The sequence below is a fragment of the Oncorhynchus tshawytscha genome, linkage group LG33, assembly GCF_018296145.1.
Source record: "Oncorhynchus tshawytscha isolate Ot180627B linkage group LG33, Otsh_v2.0, whole genome shotgun sequence".
Lineage (NCBI taxonomy): Eukaryota > Metazoa > Chordata > Actinopteri > Salmoniformes > Salmonidae > Oncorhynchus > Oncorhynchus tshawytscha.
The window spans coordinates 223,237-243,617 of record NC_056461.1 but is presented as its reverse complement, the minus strand read 5'-3'; the positions used below and the strand labels follow the sequence as shown (position 1 = coordinate 243,617).

Here is a 20,381-nt window from a genome sequence, read left to right as displayed (position 1 = left end):
TTGAATCTTGTTATGTATATACAAATATTTACATATGTTAAGTTTGCTGAAAATAAACGCAGTTGACAGTGAGAGGACGTTTTTGGTTTTTCTGAGTTTATATTTGAATTCTACTCTGGTTTCCCTAGAAACACATGTCTTTGGATTTGACTAATTTTTTCCTGAAGTTCAAGCACATTGAGTCAAAGTGCATGATAATATATTGAAACCCATTGTGGTGTGGAGTTGAGGTCAATTCCAGTTCAACTCCATGGAATTGTCAAATGACATGGAAAACTAGAATTAAAAAAAGATCCATGGATCAAGATTGAATTAACCCCTATGCAGGTGATATACTTTAATGTTATGATTGCTGGCCAAACAGACTTTTTCATGCTTGATTACGTAAGCTGATCTTTTGGGAGGTGCAGCACCCTGTCAAATTGATCTACAGATAGGGATTCATTTAGTAGTGGCTTTAGGTTGGTCTGACCTGTTCTCCCCCTCTGTTTTACCCAAGGCTGCCGGACTGGGTCGCCTGAGGCCCAACACTCTGGTGATTGGCTACAAGAGTGACTGGAGGGACGGAGACATGATGAACGTGGAGACCTACATCCACATGATTCAGTGAGTAAACGGGGGCTTTGCAAGCCACCTCATCAAAAGGCTGTCCACAAAGATGCCCGATTTAGAACAGTCATTGTTTTAAAGCACCTGAACATGAGATGGGTTGTGAAGATAACAAGCTTAGTCACAAAACCAAAGTACTCTATATGGAATACTACACACACACATACACACACACACACACACACACTAGTTTGGACTTCTGTCAACTTTTATTCAGTCGCAAATCAAATGTTAAGCAACAGATGGCTGGACGGTCCACTGTCCTTCTCTCAGCACATATCAAAGCTGCAGGCTAACGTGAAATCTGGACTCGGTTTCCTTTATCGTAATCGCTCATCTTTCACCCCAGCTGCCAAACTAACCCTGATTCAGATGGCCATCCTACCCATGCTAGATTACGGAAACGTAATTTATTGATCGGCAGGTAAGGGTGCTCTCGAGCGGCTAGATGTTCTTTAACATTCGGCCATCAGATTTGCCACCAATGCTCCTTATAGGACACATCACTGCACTCTATACTCCTCTGTAAACTGGTCATCTCTGTATATCTGTCGCAAGACCCACTGGTTGATGCTTATTTATACAACCCTCTTAGGCCTCACTCCCCCCTGTCTGAGATATCTACTGCAGCCCTCATCCTCCACATACAACACCAGTTCTGCCAGTCACATTCTGTTAAAGGTCGAACTGGACAGTTTTCTCAATCACGGACTCTCTTACAGACAGTTGTGGCTGCTTTATGTGATGTGTTGTTGTCTCGACCCCCTTGACTTTTGTACTGTTGTCTGTGCTCAATAATGTTTGTACCATGTTTTGTGCTGCTACCATGTTGTGCTGCTACCATGCTGTGTTATGTGTTGCTGCCATGCTATGTTGTCTTAGGACTCTTTATGTAGCTTTGTGTTGTCTCTCTTGTCGTGATGTGTATGTTCTCCTATATTTTAATTTAATTTATTTTTATTTTTAATCCCAGCCCCCGTACCTGCAGGAGGCCATTTGCCTTTTGGTAGGCCACCATTGTAAATAGGAATTTGTTTTTAACTGACTTGCCTAAAAAATTAAAAATAAACAGTGAAATGCTTACTTACTTACCTTCCCAACAATGCAGAGAGAAAGAAAATAGAGAAATAATAGAAAAGTAAAATATGTTATACACAAGTACAGATAACTTGGTTATGAGATGATGACCAATGGATTTAGACTGAATCCGTTCCTGGCGTAAAGTGTAGGGATTATTGTATTAGATTGGAAGGTTAGAGATGGTTGGGGCGGCAGGGTAGCCTAGTGGTTTGAGCATTGGACTAGTAACCGAAAGGTTGCAAGTTCAAATCCCCGAGCTGACAAGGTACAAAATCTGTTGTTCTGCCCCTGAACAGGCAGTTAACCCACTGTTCCTAGGCTGTCATTGAAAATAAGAATTTGTTCTTAACTGACTTGCCTAGTAAAATAAAGGTTAAAATAAATAATCAAAAAATGGTTCAGCCCCAGCATATTAAAACCTACGCTAATACTCATAGCAATGTGCTCTTTAGTTTTCATTTTATGCTAGCTTCTACTATACACTTACATCAATGCAGTTTTATAGAATGGGCGAAGTCATGCTTTCACATGGTCTGTGAAGATCCCATCTCTACCAATAAGGCATTTAACGTTGTCCTTCGAAACTTGGCCTCTTTCATTGCGGCTTGAGTTCTTAGCTTGTTTGTTTGCGGTAACCTTGTTAAAGTGCGTATGCGTGTTTAGTCTGAGTGGAAAACTGCACGTTTAATGTAGTTTGTTGTACACATACACACAGGCCCTGCTCAGTGTCAAGCGTCTTCCTGTAAAATGCAAACAGAGTGCGTTTGTTTGTTTGTGCCTTTCAGCGATGCCTTTGACTTCCAGTACGGTTCCGTGGTCTTCAGACTGAAGGAGGGACTAGACGTATCCCACATCTCAGAACAAGGTGTGTGTACACACACACACACTGAAACACTTTCGTACCAAATTACATGATGTACTTACCCACCCACACACACACAAATGACTAATCTTATCAGCTTGTCTCATTTGTTTCCTCCTAAAACTTGATTCAGTTATTGAGAAAATGAATTCAACACTAGTATGTTAATTTGTTCAGCGCGACGATTGTGTCTGGGCCAATTTTCAACTACACAGGGAATCGAGAGCATCCAATTGAGGTGTGGTTGTTAAACTAAAGTTGGAGAGAGGTGAATAAAAGGGATTTTTCAGTAGATGAACCTTCAAAAGACAGTCCAGCTGCAGATTATAGAAGTTAGGCTCTTTGATTTGTTCTCACGCAGTCACTCCCTGTTCACCTTCTTATTCCTCTTCGCTGATTAAAGGTTCACATTTTCTGAGGACGATCATTTCTTGGTTGAAGAGTAGATACTCACGTACCATTCGTTCACCAATAACTCTGAGTCAATGCGTGTTGATAACAACAGCATTCAAATAAAACTCAAGTCTTTGCTTGTCTGTGGGACGCAACTGATATTTACATGACGGCTTTCTAGTTTTATTCATCTTCCTTAGTCCAGTCAGTTGACCTGGCTTGTACCATGGCCAATAGTGGGCCGCGACTCTGCTTTTCCACCCAAATTCACCTAAATTGGCCCAAATGGCTCAGTCACCATTTCAGAACACACTGTTTGCCTTTTACCCACCAAATAACCCCGTCATCAAGATTATTTCCTACATTTTAAGAGTTACCGTCCACATCTGTGTTTAGTGGACACAAAAATGACTCTTGTTTAAGTTGTATTCCACTTACAAAGCCCGTGCTATTTTCCAGGTAATTGGTTTTTTATGTTTACAAGATGTTATTTTTGCTCTAGGCTAATAGTTTATCTTCACTGGTCATTTGTTAACAAACATTAACAGAATGTCCAGTAAACATGGTTAATGGTTTCGCTTTGTCGTTTCACAGATGACCTGCTGTCGTCACAGGAGAAGACGTCAGGAATGAAGGATGTGGTGGTGTCCATCGACATGAAGGACTCTGACAGAGACTCGTCCAAGCCTCTGTCCAAGGCCACCAGTGTCCAGAACAGCCCAGCCATGCAGAAAGGTCAGGTGTCATTCTAAAGTAACCCACATATAAACAGTGAGTGCCTTTTTACACCAGTGGTTGTGCGCACATACCTGATTCGGCTAATCGAGGTCCCGATTGCTGTGCAGGACGGAAACACTCACCTAATTTTTTACAACTTCACATTGAGATATGGTTTCAGATGTAAGAATTCTGAAAGCAGTTTACCGCCACACGCTGATCCCCCTCTAGATCTCTCAAAGGCCTTCCTTATGCTCCTCCAGCCAGCCAGTCACTAGGCTACACTGAGTGCCGGGCCTGTAAACCACTCTACTCAGTGAGGAAGTGGACTCTGACCCTGTGACCCCCAGCCTTCCCACTGGGCTCAGTCTGTTAGTCTCCACAGCACACAGATGGCTTTACTACAGAGTGTGTGTCCTTGTTTGTTTACACACACATTTGTGCATGTACACACACATACACGAAACATATATACGCATGTGCTCACACACAGATGGCTTCAAAATGTTGTCTGTCTGCTGCCTCCTTAAACTGTGGACAAATAAACAGGGAAACTGTTCCCACATGTCTTACTGACAGGCTGGGATCTTTAGTTGATTCCCGACATGGAATTCAATTTATGCCACACACGTCACGTTTAATTGAATCCTCCCATAGGGAGTCCCATGTCCGTGACCCTGTGGGTAGGCCTGGGCGATATGGCCTAAAAATAATATAGATTTTTTTTTCAGATCTAAGGATGAATAACAATATTTCATTTATTTACCTAGTGAAGTCGGGTTAAGAACTAATACTTAGCTACAATGACGGCCTACCCCGGCCAAATCCGGACGATGCTGGGCCAATTGTGGGCCGCCCTATGGGACCCCCAATCGCGGCCGGATGTGATACAGCCTGGATTCGAACCAGGGACTGTAGTGATGCCTCTTGCACTGAGATGCAGTGCCTTAGACCAAATGAGAATTTGTTCTTAGCTGACTTGCTTAGTTAAATAAAAAGTTAAATAAATAAAACAGCCTTATTCTAAAATTGATTCAACAGTTTTTTCCCTCAATCTACACACAGTGACCCATAATTACAAAGTAAAAACAGGTTTTTAGAAAATGTTGCTAATTTATGAATAAAAAAATAAACAGAAATATCACATTTACGTAAGTATTCAGACCCATTACTCAGTACTTTGTTGAAACACCTTTAGCAGCGATTACAACCTCAAGTCTTCTTGGGTATGATGCTACAAGCTTGGCACACCTGTATTTGGGGAGTTGCTTCCATTCTTCTCTGCAGATGCTCTCAAGCTCTGTCAGATTTGATGGGGAGCGTTGCTGCACAGTGATTTCTTTTTCAGGTCTATATAGACATGTTTGATCGGGTTGAAGTCCGGGCTCTGGCTGGGCCACTCAAGGATATTCAGATACTTGTCCCGAAGCCACTCCTGCGATGTCTTGGCTGTGTACTTTGGGTCATTGTCCTGTTGGAAGATGAACCTTTGCCCCAGTCTGAGGTCCTGAGCGCTCTGAAGCAGGTTTTCATCAAGGATCTCTCTGTACTTTGCTCCGTTCATCTTTCCCTTGATCCTGACTAGTCTCCCAGTCCCTGCTGCTGAAATAAATCCCCACAGCATGATACTGCCACCACCATGCTTCACAGTAGGGATGGTGCCAGGTTTCCTCCAAACGTGACGCTTGGCATTCAGGCCAAAGAGTTCAATCTTGGTTTCATCAGACCAGATAATCTTGTTTCTCATGGTCAGAGTCCTTTGGGTGCCTTTTGGCAAACTCCAAGCGGGCTGTCATGTGCCTTTTTACTGAAGAGTGGCTTCGGTCTGGCCACTCTATCATAAAGGCCTGATTGGTGGAGTGCTGCAGAGATGGTTATCCTTCTGGAAGGTTCTCCTATCTCCACAGAGGAACTCTAGAGCTCTGTCAGAGTTACCACCGGGTTCTTGGTCACGTCCCTGACCAAGGCCCTTCTTCCCCGACTGTTCAGTTTGGCTGGGCGGCCACCTCTAGGAGAATCTTGGTGTTTCCTATCGTCTTCCATTTAAGAATGATGGAAGCCACTGTGTTCTTTGGGACCTTCAATCCTGCAGAAATGTTTTGGTACCCTTCCTGTCTCAGAGCTCTACAGACAATTCCTTTGACCTGATGGCTTGGTTTTTGCTCTGACATGCACTGTCAACTGTGGGACCTTATATAGACAGGTGTGTGCCTTTCCAAATCATGTCCAATCAATTGAATTTACCACAGGTGGACTCCAATGAAGTTGTAGAAACATCTCAAGGATGATCAATGGAAACAGGATGCTCAACTTCAGGTCTTATAGAAAAGGGATTGAATACTTTATTTTTTTATTACTTTTTTGTGTTTAAATACCAAAAATGTCAAACAACCTGTTTTCGCTTTGTCATTATGGTGTATCAAATCAAATGTTATTTGTCACATACACATGGTTAGCAGATGTTAATGCGAGTATAGCGAAATACTTGTGTATCTAGTTCCGACCATGCAATAATATCTAACAAGTCATCTAACCTAACAACTTCACAACAACTACCTTATACACACAAGTGTAAAGGAATGAATAAGAATATGTACATAAAAATATATGAATGAGCGATGGCCGAATGGCATAGGCAAGATGCAGTAGATGGTACAGAGTACAGTATATACATATGAGATGAGTAATGTAGGGTAAAGTGGCATTGTTTAAAGTGGCTAGTGATACATTTATTACATTGGGTAGATTGTTACCTACCCTCACCACCTGGGGGCGGCCGTCAGGAAGTCCAGGAACCAGTTGCACAGGGCGGGGTTGAGACCCAGGGTCTCGAGCTTAATGACGAATTTGGAGGGTACTATGGTGTTAAATGCTGAGCTGTTGTCGATGAACAGCATTCTCACATAGGTATTCCTCATGTCCAGATGGGTTAGAGCAGTGTGATTGCGATTGCGTTGTCTGTGGACCTATTGGGGCGGTAAGCAAATTGGAGTGGGTCTAGGGTATCAGGTAGGGTAAAGGTGATGTGGTCCTTGACTAGTCTTTCAAAGCACATCATGATGACGGAAGTGAGTGCTACGGGGCGATAGTCATTTAGCTCAGTTACCTTAGCTTTCTTGGGAACAGGAACAATGGTGGCCCTCTTGAAGCATGTGGGAACAGCAGACTGGGATAAGGTTTGATTGAATATGTCCGTAAACACACCAGCTGGTCTGCGCATGCTCTGAGAACGCGGCTGGGGATGTCGTCTGGGCCGGCAGCCTTGCAAGGGTTAACACGTTTAAATGTTTTACTCACCTCGGCTGCAGTGAAGGAGAGCCCACAAGTTTTGGTAGCGGGCCGTGTCAGTGGCACTGTATTGTCCTCAAAGTTAGCAAAGAAGTTGTTTAGTTTGTCTGGGAGCAAGACATCGTGGTCCGTGGCGGGGCTGGTTTTCCTTTTGTAGTCCGTGATTGACTGTAGACCCTGCCACATACGTCTCGTGTCTGAGCCGTTGAATTGCGACTCTACTTTGTCTCTATACTGACGCTTAGCTTGTTTGATTGCCTTGCGGAGGGAATAGCTACACTGTTTGTATTCGGTCATGTTTCCGGTCACCTTGCCCTGATTAAAAGCAGTGGCGCTTTCAGTTTTGCGCGAATGCTGCCATCAATCCACGGTTTCTGGTTGGGGAATGTTTTAACCTATCTAGGACTGGAACGCCTCGCCAACAGCCAATGAAATTGCAGGGCGCCAAATACAAATCCACAGAAATCTCATAAATCAAATTTCTCAAACATACAAGTATTAGGCACCATTTTAAAGATAAAATTCTCGTTAATCCAGCCACAGTGTCTGATTTCAAAAATGCTTTACAGTGAAAGCTCCACAAACGATTATGTTAGGTCACCACCAACTCACTGAAAAACCCAGCAATTTTCCCAGCCTAAAAGCAGAAATAGAGATAAAATTAATCACTAACCTTTGATGATCTTCATCAGATGACAATCATAGGATTTCATGTTACACAATACATGTGTGTTTTGTTCGGTAAAGTTCATATTTATATCCAAAAATCTTATTTTACATTGGCATGTTATGTTCAGTAGTTCCAAAACATGCAGTGATATTGCAGAGAGCCACATGAATTCACAGAAATACTCATTATAAATGTTGATGAAAATATAATTTTTAGACATGGAAATGCAACCGCTGTGTCAGATTTCAAAAAAACTTTGGGCTCAGAGCCCAAACCAGCCAGAGAAATATCTGCCATGTTGGGTAGTCAACATTATTCATAAATAGCATTATAAATATTCACTTACCTTTGATGATCTTCATCAGAATGCACTCCCAGGAATCGCAGTTCCACAATAAATGCTTGTTTTGTTCGATAATGTCCATCATTTATGTCCATTCATGTCCAATAGCTCCTTTTGTTAAGACGTTTGGTAAACAAATCCAAATGCGCGATCTGGTCCATTCGGACGAAACGTTCAAAAAGTTATATTACAGGTCGAAGAAACTTGTCAAACTAAGTATAGAATCAATCTTTAGGATGTTTTTATCATAAAAGTTCAATAATGTTCCAACCGGAGAATTCCATTGTCTGTAGAAAAGCAATGGAACGACAGCTGCCTCTCAAGTGAAAGCGTGTGACTGAGAACGAGGCTGCAGGCAGACCACTGACTCCAGGAGCTCCCATCCACATCACAGTAGAAGCCTGAAACAACATCCTAAAGATGGTTGACATCTAGTGGAAGCCGTAGGAAGTGCAACATAACCAATATCCCACTGTGTATTCAATAGGGTGAGTTCAAAAACTACAAACCTCAGATTTCCCACAAACCTCCCATTTCCCACCATTCAAACAGTTTTAGAAACTTCAGAGTGTTTTCTATCCAATACTAATAATAATATGCATATATTAGCATCTGGGACTGAGTAGGATGCAGTTCACTCTGGGCACGATATTCATCCAAAAGTGAAAATGCTGCCCCCTAACCCAAAGAAGTTACTAGACGCTGTGGTTACAACATCACCGATGCACTTGCTAATAAATTCATTCACCCAATCAGCGTATTCATCAATGTTATTGTCCAACGCTATGCGGAACATATCACAGTCCACGTGATTGAAGCAATCTTGAAGCGTGGAATCCGATTGGTTGGACCAGCGTTGAACAGACCTGAGCACGGGCGCTTCCTGTTTTAGTTTCTGTCTATAGGCTGGGAGCAACAAAATGGAGTCGTGGTCAGATTTTCCGAAAGTCGGGCGGGGGAGGGCTTTATGTGCGTCTCGGAGGTTAAAATAACATTCGATATGCTGATAAAATTTAGGGAGCCTTGTTTTCAGATTAGCCTGGTTAAAATCCCCAGCTACAATAAATGCAGCCTCAGAATATGTGGTTTCCAGTTTACATAGAGTCCAATGAAGTTCTTTCAGGGCCGTCGATGTGTCTGCTTGGGGGGATATACACGACAGTTATTATGATCGAAGAGAATTCTCTTGGTAGATAATGCGGTCGGCATTTGATTGTAAGGAATTCTAGGACTTGAGTTCCCGTATGTTGTTATGATCACACCACGTCTCGTTAATCATAAGGCATACATCCCCGCCCTTCTTCTTACCAGAGAGATGTTTGTTTCTGTCAGTGCGATGCGTGAAGAAGCCAGGTGGCTGTACCGACTCTGATGACGTATCCCGAGTAAGCCATGTTTCCGTGAAACAAAGAATGTTACAATCTCGATGTCTCTCTGGAAGGCAACCCTTGCTCAGATTTTGTCTACCTTGTTGTCAAGAGACTGTACATTGGCTAGTAGTATGTTCGGGAGCGGTGCGCGATGTGCCCGTCTACGGAGCCTGACCAGAAGACCGCTCCGTCTGCCCCTTCTGCGGCACCGTTGTTTTGGGTCGCCGGCTGGGATCCGATCCATTGTCCTGGGTGGTGGACCAAACAGGATCTGCTTCAGGAAAGTCGTATTCCTGGTCGTAATGTTGGTGACGTTGCTCTTATATCCAAATGTGTGTAGATTGCGGAGTTTATTTTAAATCCATTTTAGAATAAGGCTGTAACGTAACAATATGTGGAAAGAGTCAAGGGGTCTGAATACTTTCTTAAGGCACCGTATTATCATTCACGTGATAATTTAAAAACACATTACTGTGCAGCAGACCAGGTACTTCTATGCGTGCTCAGGTGCACACAATCATCAACATTTATAAGTACAGAAAAACCAGACACGTGCTCACATGGAGCCCTCCAAACAAAAGAAGATTTAAAAAATGACGGTTATGAAATAAAGAAACTTGTTTTTCACAAGTGTATCATGTTGTGAACTCTGCAAACAATGTTTCCACTCAGATAATGATAACTGTAAATGAATGTAATTAAGACATGCATTAACAGAAATGTATGGAATTAACTGTACATTCACTACTGGTGACATGTAATGGGGAATTGATTTTTAAAAATCTATGGGCAAACCATTCACATTGAAACGATGAATTGGCGGGAGACAGCTGTGCCATGCCTCCCCTTGTCTCAACATTTAAAATTTTACTTCACCAGTGGTGTAAAGTACTTAATTAGTACTTTAAAGTATTTTTACTTAAGAAGTGTTTTGGGGTATCGTAATTTACTTTTTACTTTGACAACTTTCATTACATTCTGATAGAAAATAATGTACTTTTTACTCCATACATTTTCTCTGACACCCAAAAGTACTCATTACATTTTGAATGCTTAATTAACAGAACAGGACAATTGTCCAATTCACTCACTTATCAAGCGAAAATCCATGGTCATCCCTACTGCCTCTGATCTGGCAGACTCATTAAACACAAATGCTTCATTTGTAAATGATGTCTGAGTGTTGGAGTGTGCCCCTGGCTATCAGTTAAAAATTAAAAATAAATTGTGCTGTCTGGTTTGCTTAATATAAGGAATTTTAAACGATTTACACTTTTACTCTTGATACTTAAGTACATTTTAACAATTCCATTTACTTTTGATACTAAAGTATATTTAAAACCAAATAGTTTGACTTTTACTCACGTAGTACTTTAGTGGGTGACTTTACTTGAGTCATTTTCTATTAAGTTGTCTTTACTTTTATTCAAGTATGACAATTGAGTACTTTTTCCATCACTGTATTTCACACACATTTTAGATGCTTTTCATTGACTGCCGCAACTCCATAAATCAGCAAGACCTATTGCCACACATGCTGCCCAAGTTGAGGAATTCCCTAATGATCCTCTGTGGCTAAGTCATGCTTTCTGGTGAAGTATTTTGAAAAAATATTAGTCCGTTTCTGTAGAAACAGGAGTAATTACATAATTTTGGCAAATGTATGTCCATTTACTCCCCTATTGGACCCACCGCTATGCCATTTCTCTCCTGTTCTAATGGTTTTTGTATCAACTTTCTTTCGTTGTTCAGAAGCCAAAGGCACGATATTAGCAACCCATCCTAGTTGTTGCATCTTCAGATTTTTCTAACAGAGAAGTTTCTAACAGAGATTTTTGTCTGTCACACATGGAACCTTTATCAGGTGACCTGTTTAGAATGGTATTTTCCTGCTAATTGCATTTTGGCAAATGTTTACAGAGTTGCGTGTTCTATTAAGATTCATTAACATAATCTAAATGTGATTTCTGTGATTCTGATCATGGGCGCCCTAATAGGTTATGCACCAAATGCAATTTCTCAAATGGCCGGTAAATGAAAATAAAAATTATGGGTCCGGTCGGTAAATTAAAATATTCCTGGTCACGTTGTCCGGCACCACGTTTTCCCTAAAGGAAACCCTGGTGTTCACTACATAGTGAACAGTGGGCCAAGTGACAAAAACAGTCAAATTAAGATGGTCATTCCTGTAATCGGCTTAGCAGTCAGCAATGCTTAATGCCGGAACCTTTTATTATTTTCTCAGAACTTGTCCAGATTATTTATTTATTTAGTCATTTTCCGCAACATTATTCTCCATCTTCTCACACTTGCGAACCTCGACCAGAAAACCTCTCCAAAATACTTTAGTAGTGAGGGATTTAGGCCAAGGCTTTGTATGTTTTAACCCTCTAAGGTTGATGTCTGTGTCCCCACAGAATTCTAATTAGCATAATAAAATATCCCCATAAAATCTGTCAGTTTAAACTAGAGATGTTTTTTTTGCATTGGATGCCATTCAATCCACCGCATCCCACTATGCTGCACTTACGCATCTGCGGTGACAGAGATAGTCTGACACACACCACTCTGAGAGATCCGGAAAATCAGTCATCTCATCTTCTGTAAACGGTTTGGCTTACAAACGATTATGTCTATGGGAAGTCTATGAGTCTCTCACGGACACGATGGTGTTCTCTGTTTTGCTCTACGACCCGACTTAGGACTTGTCTGAAGTTAGTACAGCCGATCTGCCAACTTCTGCCTGTAGCGTCCAAGTCTGGTCTACACACTAGTATGATCCCTCTGTGGAAAGGTGAGCTCTCACGAACATGCACGTCGGTTGTTTTGCTCTAAGACGCCCACTGGCCTCACAAGACTCGTCTGAAGGTCCCCTGGTACCAGTCGAAAAAATGAATGGAAGTATATATGGAGACTGTTTAGTGCCAAAAAATGTGTTAAAAACATGTCAACAACAGCAACCAAAAAAATATAGATCTTTCTTACATCTCTCAGATATAGGGCAGACACTAGAGAACAAACTTATTTGGATTTTTGGGGGACTATCCATGTAGTGAGTGAATCTATTATTTAATGTGTTTGTTTGGGCTAATAGCAGTAAGGCCAAAATACATTTTCTATCCCAAAAAAATGTTTATACTTCAAGGGGTCTTAAAATTCTAATTCAAACAGCTAAATAATCTTTGGTATGCCCTTCCATTCAAACAATTGCATATTGCTTAGTAGAACAACCCCCCGGCTTAGACTCGGTTTAGACTCTTATGGGTTAAACTGTCAAGTTGTCGTGAAGCAGTGTTTCTCAAATGGTTGAAGTTGCAGCCAATAATTTTTGTCTCTGTGAAGACTAAAGAGTGTGTCCTGGCTATAAACACTGGTTTCACTAACTTGGCGTGTCCCAAGAAATTTACAAAGTGTTCATCCACTACTAAGTCAGTGGTGGAGTTTTCCGATTACACAATTTCTAACCATTGCCTGGATTCAACATTTATTTCCTGAGGGACCCCAAGTGTGTGTGCCTGTGTGTTACCGCTGATGCCTTTTCCATTGGAGCCTATTCCATCTCCTTTGGCGCAGGGATAAATGACACAGCGGCCCCCTGACACCCCAGAACAGACCCCTCATTGTAGCGGTGCTATTGACACATGTTTTCCATCATGGCGACAGCCGCAAAAACGTTAACCTCTCCATTCTCTCTCGCTCTTTTTATTTTATTTATTACATGATCCAGACGACGATGACGAATGCAAAGCCGCAACGAAGCCCCTATTGAAAAAAGGCAGGCAGTCCACCTTTTTGAGTTGCCTTATACTTTTCCTTTTCTCTCCTTCTATTACTTTCACTCAGTTGCACACGTACTCATTCTTTGTCTGTCACGTAACCGTATTTAAATACAACATGTTTCTTGTTCTCACTCTGTCATGAGCATTCGAAAAGCCGTTGAACCTGGTTGAGTTTGGTTTTCTCTTCTATTGCTCTCACCCTCATGCACACATTGTCTCTCACTCTTAGTTACTCTGTCATCTAGTAGTCTTAACTGCCTTGCTAGCTGCCTGGCTCTGGGAATAACTGTTTTTTCCTCCTGTCCTCTTTCTGCTCCTAACTCAATCCGTCTACCTGTAGCTCTAGCGCAGTCTCTGAAGTGCCGTTGCACATGTGTGTGTGTATACATCTGCTCTGTGGCAGTGTGAGAGGGTCTTCCTCTTTGTTCTTAGCTGTGTGTGTGTGTATACATCTGCTCTGTGGCACTGTGAGAGGGTCTTCCTCTTTGTTCTTAGCTGTGTGTGTGTGTGTATACATCTGCTCTATGGCACTGTGAGAGGGTCTTCCTCTTTGTTCTTAGCTGTGTGTGTGTGTATACATCTGCTCTGTGGCACTGTGAGAGGGTCTTCCTCTTTGTTCTTAGCTGTGTGTGTGTATACATCTGCTCTATGGCACTGTGAGAGGGTCATCCTCTTTGTTCTTAGCTGTGTGTGTGTACATCTGCTCTGTGGCAGTGTGAGAGGGTCTTCCTCTTTGTTCTTAGCTGTGTGTGTGTGTGTGTATACATCTGCTCTGTGGAACTGTGAGAGGGTCTTCCTCTTTGTTCTTAGCTGTGTGTGTGTGTGTGTGTGTGTGTGTGTGTGTGTGTGTGTGTGTGTGTGTGTGTGTGTGTGTGTGGTGTGTGTGTGTGTGTGCATCTGCTCTGTGGCAGTGTGAGAGGGTCTTCCTCTTTGTTCTTAGCTGTGTGTGTGTATACATCTGCTCTGTGGCAGTGTGAGAGGGTCTTCCTCTTTGCTCTTCTTTTCTTTCCTGAACTTCCTCAGTCCTAAGTGCCTGTTTCTTCTCTCTGCAGAGATGACAGTCTTCAGTACTTTGTCACTGTCTTGATCTGTTCCTTTCTAGCAGGCTGCTCTTTGGGTTTGTCTGTTTTTCTCTCTTCCTCTCATTCTTTCTCTCCCTCACTGCCTGTGTCTCGCTCTCCTGTTGTAATTGTCATGTGCTTTTCAGGTACATCTGTTTGATATCCATTCTGTCACCTTAGCCAAGTCACAGACATACACTCAGACAGTAGAGAAGGGAATGTTACAATAAAGACACTCACTGACTGCACACAGTACATTACACTGAGCCCACAGTTTACATTACACTGACCCCCACAGTTTACATTACACCGAGCCCACCGTTTACATTACACCGAGCCCACCGTTTACATTACACTGAGCCCACCGTTTACATTACACTGAGCCCAAACTTTACATTACTCTGAGCCCCCACTTTACATTACACTGAGCCCACACTTTACATTACACTGAGCCCACACTTTACGTTACACTGAGCCCACACTTCACGTTACACTGAGCCCACACTTCACGTTACACTGAGCCCACACTTCACGTTACACTGAGCCCACACTTCACGTTACACTGAGCCCACACTTTACGTTACACTGAGCCCACACTTTACATTACACTGAGCCCATACTTTACATTACACTGAGCACACCGTTTACATTACACTGAGCCCACAGTTTACAATACACTGAGCCCACTTCACATTACACTGAGCCCACACTTCACATTACACTGAGCCCACTTCAGAGATCGTTTCCATTATACCGTGACTGTTAGATAAAAGCCACATAAGATCCCCACTTCCTTTGATTTCTATCACACACCCACACAGCCTGGTGCCAGATCTATTTAGGCTGTCTTGCTAATGACCATAGTGCTTGTCTAGGATCAGGTCCCCCTTGTCCGTATAGTCTTATTCATTATGATCTGAAAGACAAAACGGATCCTAGACACTTTATGAATGTGGGCCCAGTCTGAGTCACACAGAGGAATTCCTAGCTAAGTCATCTCCCTCTTTGAGGATGCAGCTTCCTGTCCTGTCTTGATCTTAGTGTCTGACATAGCACTTTTTTGCCACACAGACAAGAGCCCCCAGAGGTTGAACGTGGCCGACCAGAGGCTGCTGGACGCCAGTCAGCTGTTCAAGAGGAAACAGGGCAAGGGCACCGTGGACGTCTGGTGGCTCTTTGACGATGGTGGTGAGTTTGGCCCTCCAGACCACCAAGGGGGTGGTTTCTGGTTACTTTGTGCCTATTGGTTGCTGTTACAGAGCAACTTGGTTGTAGTTGGGAGTTTGACAAACACTGTATTGAGGACAGTCAATTCAGGAAGAGGTCTGAGCAGTCTAAAGCGTGCTGCACTCGGAACTAGAATATCTCTTTGGTTGAGAATATTACTGGTTACTGGTCGTGAATATCACCAGTGAGTAACATATACAACGAGAGTAACATGCCACTGAGAAATTAGAAAAATATACATTGGACAAGAGACTAACATTGCACCAACATGAATGGAGTAGGCACAACAGCCATGTAGACACTTTGGAAACATTTAAAGAGACCTTAGAGCGCGACCATAACTCTGCACATCAGTAAGAAGAGACTGGTGTTGCCTCATTGCACCAAAGACAGAGTAGTGACTGACTGTGTCTCTGTAACGTGACTGTGCCAGGCCTTACCCTGCTCATCCCCTACCTGCTCACCAACAAGAAGAAGTGGAAGGACTGCAAGATCCGCGTCTTCATAGGAGGCAAGATCAACAGGATCGACCACGACCGCAGAGCGTGAGTGACATTCTATTCACTACAGATCTATATTGCTTTCTATTCGCTGTAGATCTATACTGCCAATGGGAATGTATTGAACGTATACTACATGACCAAAAGTATGTGGACACCTGCTCATCGAACATCTCATTCCAAAATTATGAGCATTATTATAGCTGGTCCCCCCTTTGCTGCTATAACAGCCTCCACTCTTCTGGGAAGTCTTTCCACTAGATGCTGGAACATTGCTGCAGGGACTTGATTCCATTCAGCCACGATCATTACTCAGGTCGAGCACTGATGTTGGGCGATTAGGCCTAGCTCGCAGTCAGCTTTCCAATTCATCCCAAAGGTGTTCGATGGGGTTGAGGTCAGAGCTTTGTGCTGGTCAGTCAAGTTATTCCACACCGACCTTGACAAACCATTTCTGTATGGACCTCACTTTGTGCACGGGGCATTGTCATGCTGAAACAGGAAAGTGCCTTCCCAAACTGTTGCCACAAAGTTGGAAGCACAGAATCGTCTAGAATGTCATTGTACGCTGTAGCGTTAAGATTTCCCTTCAGTGGAACTAAGGGGCCTAGCCCGAACCATGAAAAACCGCTCTAGAACATTATTCCTCCTCCACCAAACTTTACAGTTGACACTATAGCCTTCTCCTGGCATCCGCCAAACCCATATTCGTCTTTTGGACTGCCAGATGGTGACGTGTGATTCATAATTCCAGAGAATGCATTCCCACTGCTCCAGAGTCCAATCGCGGCACCCTTTACACCACTCCAGCCGACACTTGCCATTGTGTGTGGTGATCTTAGGCTTGTTTGCAGCTGCTCGACCATGGAAACCCATTTCATAAAGCTCCCGACGAAGAGTTCTGCTGACGTTGCTTCGAGGTAATTTGGAACACTGGAGTAAGTGTTGCAACCGAGGACAGACAATTTTTACGTGCTTCAGCACTCGGTGGTCCCGTTCTGTGACCTTGTGTCTCCTACCACTTCGCTGCTGAGCCGTTGTTACTTCTAGCCGTTTCCACTTCACAATAACAGCACTTACAGTTGACCGGGGCAGCTCTAGCAGGGCAGAAATTTGATGAACTGACTTGGTGGCATCTTATTATGGTGCCACGTTGAAAGTCACTGAGCTCTTCAGTAAGCTAATTCTATAGCCAATGTATGTCTATGGAGATTGCATGGCTGTGTGCTCAATTTAATACACCTGTCAGCAACAGGTGTGGCTGAAATAGCCGAATTCACTAATTTGAAGGGGTGTCCACATACTTTGTGTGTGTGTGTGTGTGTGTGTGTGTGCGTGCGTGTGAATACATTTAAACACAGTTTTTCACAATTCCTGACAATTCCCTGTTTTAGGTCAGTTAGGGATCACCACTTTATTTTAAGAATATGAAATGTCAGAATAATAGTAGAGCGAATGATTTATTTCAGCTTTTATTACTTTCATCACATTCCCAGTGGGTCAGAGGTTTACATACACTCAATTAGTGTTTGGTAGGATTGCCTTTAAATTGTTTAACTTGGGTTAAATGTTTCAGGTAGCCTTCCACAAGCTTCCAACAATTTTGGCCCATTCCTCCTGACAGAGCTGGTGTAACTGAGTCAGTTTTATAGGCCTCCTTGCTCGCACAAGCTTTTTCAGTTCTGCCCACAAATTGAGGTCAGGGCTTTGTGATGGCCACTCCAATACCTTGACTTTGTTGTCCTTAAGCCATTTTGCCACGACTTTGGAATATGTATGTGTATATACAAGTCGGAAATTTACATACACTTTGCATACAACCCATCTGAACAAGAGGAATACCTATGTAAGAATGCTTTTCATCGACTACAGCTCAGCATTTAACACCATAGTACCCTCCAAACTCGTCATTGTGTGGACTTTCTGACGGGACGCCCCCAGGTGGTGAGGGTAGGAAACAACATCTCCACGCCGCTGATCCTCAACACTGGGGCCCCACAAGGGTGCGTTCTCAGCCCTCTCCTGTACTCCCTGTTCACCCATGACTGCGTGGCCGTGCACGCCTCCAACTCAATCATCAAGTTTGCAGACGACACTACAGTGGTAGGCTTGATTACCAACAATGACGAGACGGCCTACAGGGAGGAGGTGAGGGCCCTCGGAGTGTGGGGTCAGGAAATAACCTCACACTCAACGTCAACAAAACAAAACAAAGGAGATGATCGTGGACTTCAGGAAACAGCAGAGGGCGCACCCCCTATCCACATCGACGGGACAGTAGTGGAGAAGGTGGAAAGTTTTAAGTTCCTCGGCGTATACATCACGGACAAACCGAAATGGACCACCCACACAGACAGTGTGGTGACGATTGTTTACAGACAGATTATTTCACTTATAATTCACTGTATCACAGTTCTAGTGGGTCAGAAGTTTAAATAGACTAAGTTGACTGTTCCTTTAAACAGCTTGAAAGATTCCAGAAAATTGTATCATGGCTTTAGAAGCTTCTGATAGGCTAATTGATATAATTTGAGTCAATTTGAGGTATACCTGTGGCTGTATTTCAAGGCCTAACTTCAAACGCAGTACCTCTTTGCTTGACATCATGGGAAAATCAGCCAAGACCTCAGAAAAGTCATTGTAGACCTCCACAAGTGTGGTTCATCCTTGGGAGCAATTTTCAAAACGCCTGAAGGTGCCACGTTCATCTGTACAAACAATAGTACGCAAGTATAAACACCATGGGACCACGCAGCTGTCATACCGCTCAGGAAGGAGACGTGCTCTGTCTCCTAGAGATGAATGTACTTTTGTGCGAAAAGTGCAAATCAATCAAATGCAACCAAATGCTAATTGAGTGTATGTTAACTTCTGACTCACTGGGAATGTGATGAAAGAAATAACAGCTGAAATAAATCATTCACTCTACTATTATTCTGACATTTCACATTCTTAAAATAAAGTATTGATCCTAACTGACCTAAGACAGGGAATTTTTACTAGGTTTAAATGTCAGTAATTGTGAAAACTTTAAATGTATTTGGCTAAGGTATGTATGTAAACTTCCGACTTCAACTGTATATATGTGTGTGTGTGTGTGTGTGTGTGTGTGTGCGTATATGTATTTATGTATAATATACACATATATGTACTGTTCAAAAGTTTGGGGTCACTTAGAAATGTCCATGCACACATTTATAAGCAACCATCACTCCGGTGTTCCAATAGCTAATCCAAGTTTATAATTTTAAAAGGCTAATTGCACCTCTGCCTTGAAGGCCAGCATCCCGGAGTTGCCTCTTCACTGTTGACATTGAGACTGGTGTTTTGTGGGTACTATTTAATGAAGCTGCCAGTTGAGGACTTGTAGAGGCGTCTGTTTCTCAAACTAGACACTAATGTACTTGTCCTCTTGCTCAGTTGTGCACCGGGGCCTCCCACTCCTCTTTCTATTCTGGTTAGAGCCAGTTTGCAATGTTCTGTGAAGGGAGTAATACACAGCGTTGTACGAGACCTTCAGTTTCTTGGCAATTTCTTGCATGAAATAGCCTTAATTTCTCAGAACAAGAATAGACTGAGTTTCAGAAGAAAGGTCTTTGTTTCTGGCCATTTTGAGCCTGTAATTCAACCCACAAATGCTGATGCTCCAGATACTCAACTAGTCTAAAGAAGGTCAGTTTTATTGCTTCTTTAATCACGGAGTGCCACCGATCCATCACGACTGGTCTGCCGACGTAATTCCGTAGGTTGTGCCCTCAACCGACCTTTGCGGGACATCGGTGAAGACGCTTCTGCTAGCCCCCCGGGCCTGCTATCTTTATGTACGTCTTTCGCTTGCTAGCGTAGTAACGACTACCTAATGGCTTCCTTGTTTCATCTATTGCTGTTCACTGAACCCTATGATCATCTGGCTACATAGCTGATGCCAGCTGGACTATTCATTAATCACGGTACTCCATTTTGTTGATCTGTCGGTCCCAGCCTTGAACTCAGGCCCTGTGTGTAGTTAAATGACCCCCTCAGCCCATTCATCACCATTTTACCTGTTGTTGTTGTCTTAGCTGATTAGCTGCTGTTGTCTTACCCGTTGTTGTCTGTGATTGCTTTATGTCTCTCTCTAATGTCAATATGCCTTGTATACTGTTGTTTATGATAGTTATCATTGTTTATTTTTGTTGTGGAGCCCCTAGCCCCACTCAACATGCCTCAGATACCTATTTTGTCCAACCTCCCACACATGCGATGACCTCACCTAGCATAACTAGTGCCTCCAGAGATGCAACCTCCCTCATCATCACTCAATGCCTGGGTTTACCGCCACTGTACCCGCACCCTACCATACCCTGTACATTATGTACATTATGCCCTAAATCTACTGCAGAGATGGCCTGCAAATTTCTGTCATACTTTCCAGGTCTATGCCCAAACAGTTCGAGCTTCTAATTTTAAAAATGAATCTCTCCAGAAATAAGTCTCTCACTG

The 20,381-nt window shown here is 42.9% G+C and overlaps 1 protein-coding gene across 3 annotated transcripts in view; it reads left to right on the top strand.

The window, feature by feature from the left end:
* Positions 1-20,381, top strand: part of LOC112230735 (solute carrier family 12 member 2) — a 110,657-nt gene that overhangs the window by 73,847 nt on the left and 16,429 nt on the right. For 2 of the 3 annotated variants that reach the window (XM_042311012.1, XM_042311010.1), the window contains exons 18-23: positions 500-606; positions 2,475-2,554; positions 3,539-3,679; positions 13,060-13,107; positions 15,244-15,360; positions 15,833-15,944. In XM_042311012.1, coding sequence (XP_042166946.1) covers positions 500-606; positions 2,475-2,554; positions 3,539-3,679; positions 13,060-13,107; positions 15,244-15,360; positions 15,833-15,944 — 605 coding nt within the window. The remainder of the gene's footprint in view (positions 1-499; positions 607-2,474; positions 2,555-3,538; positions 3,680-13,059; positions 13,108-15,243; positions 15,361-15,832; positions 15,945-20,381) is intronic. The other variant, XM_042311011.1, reaches the window with a different exon arrangement.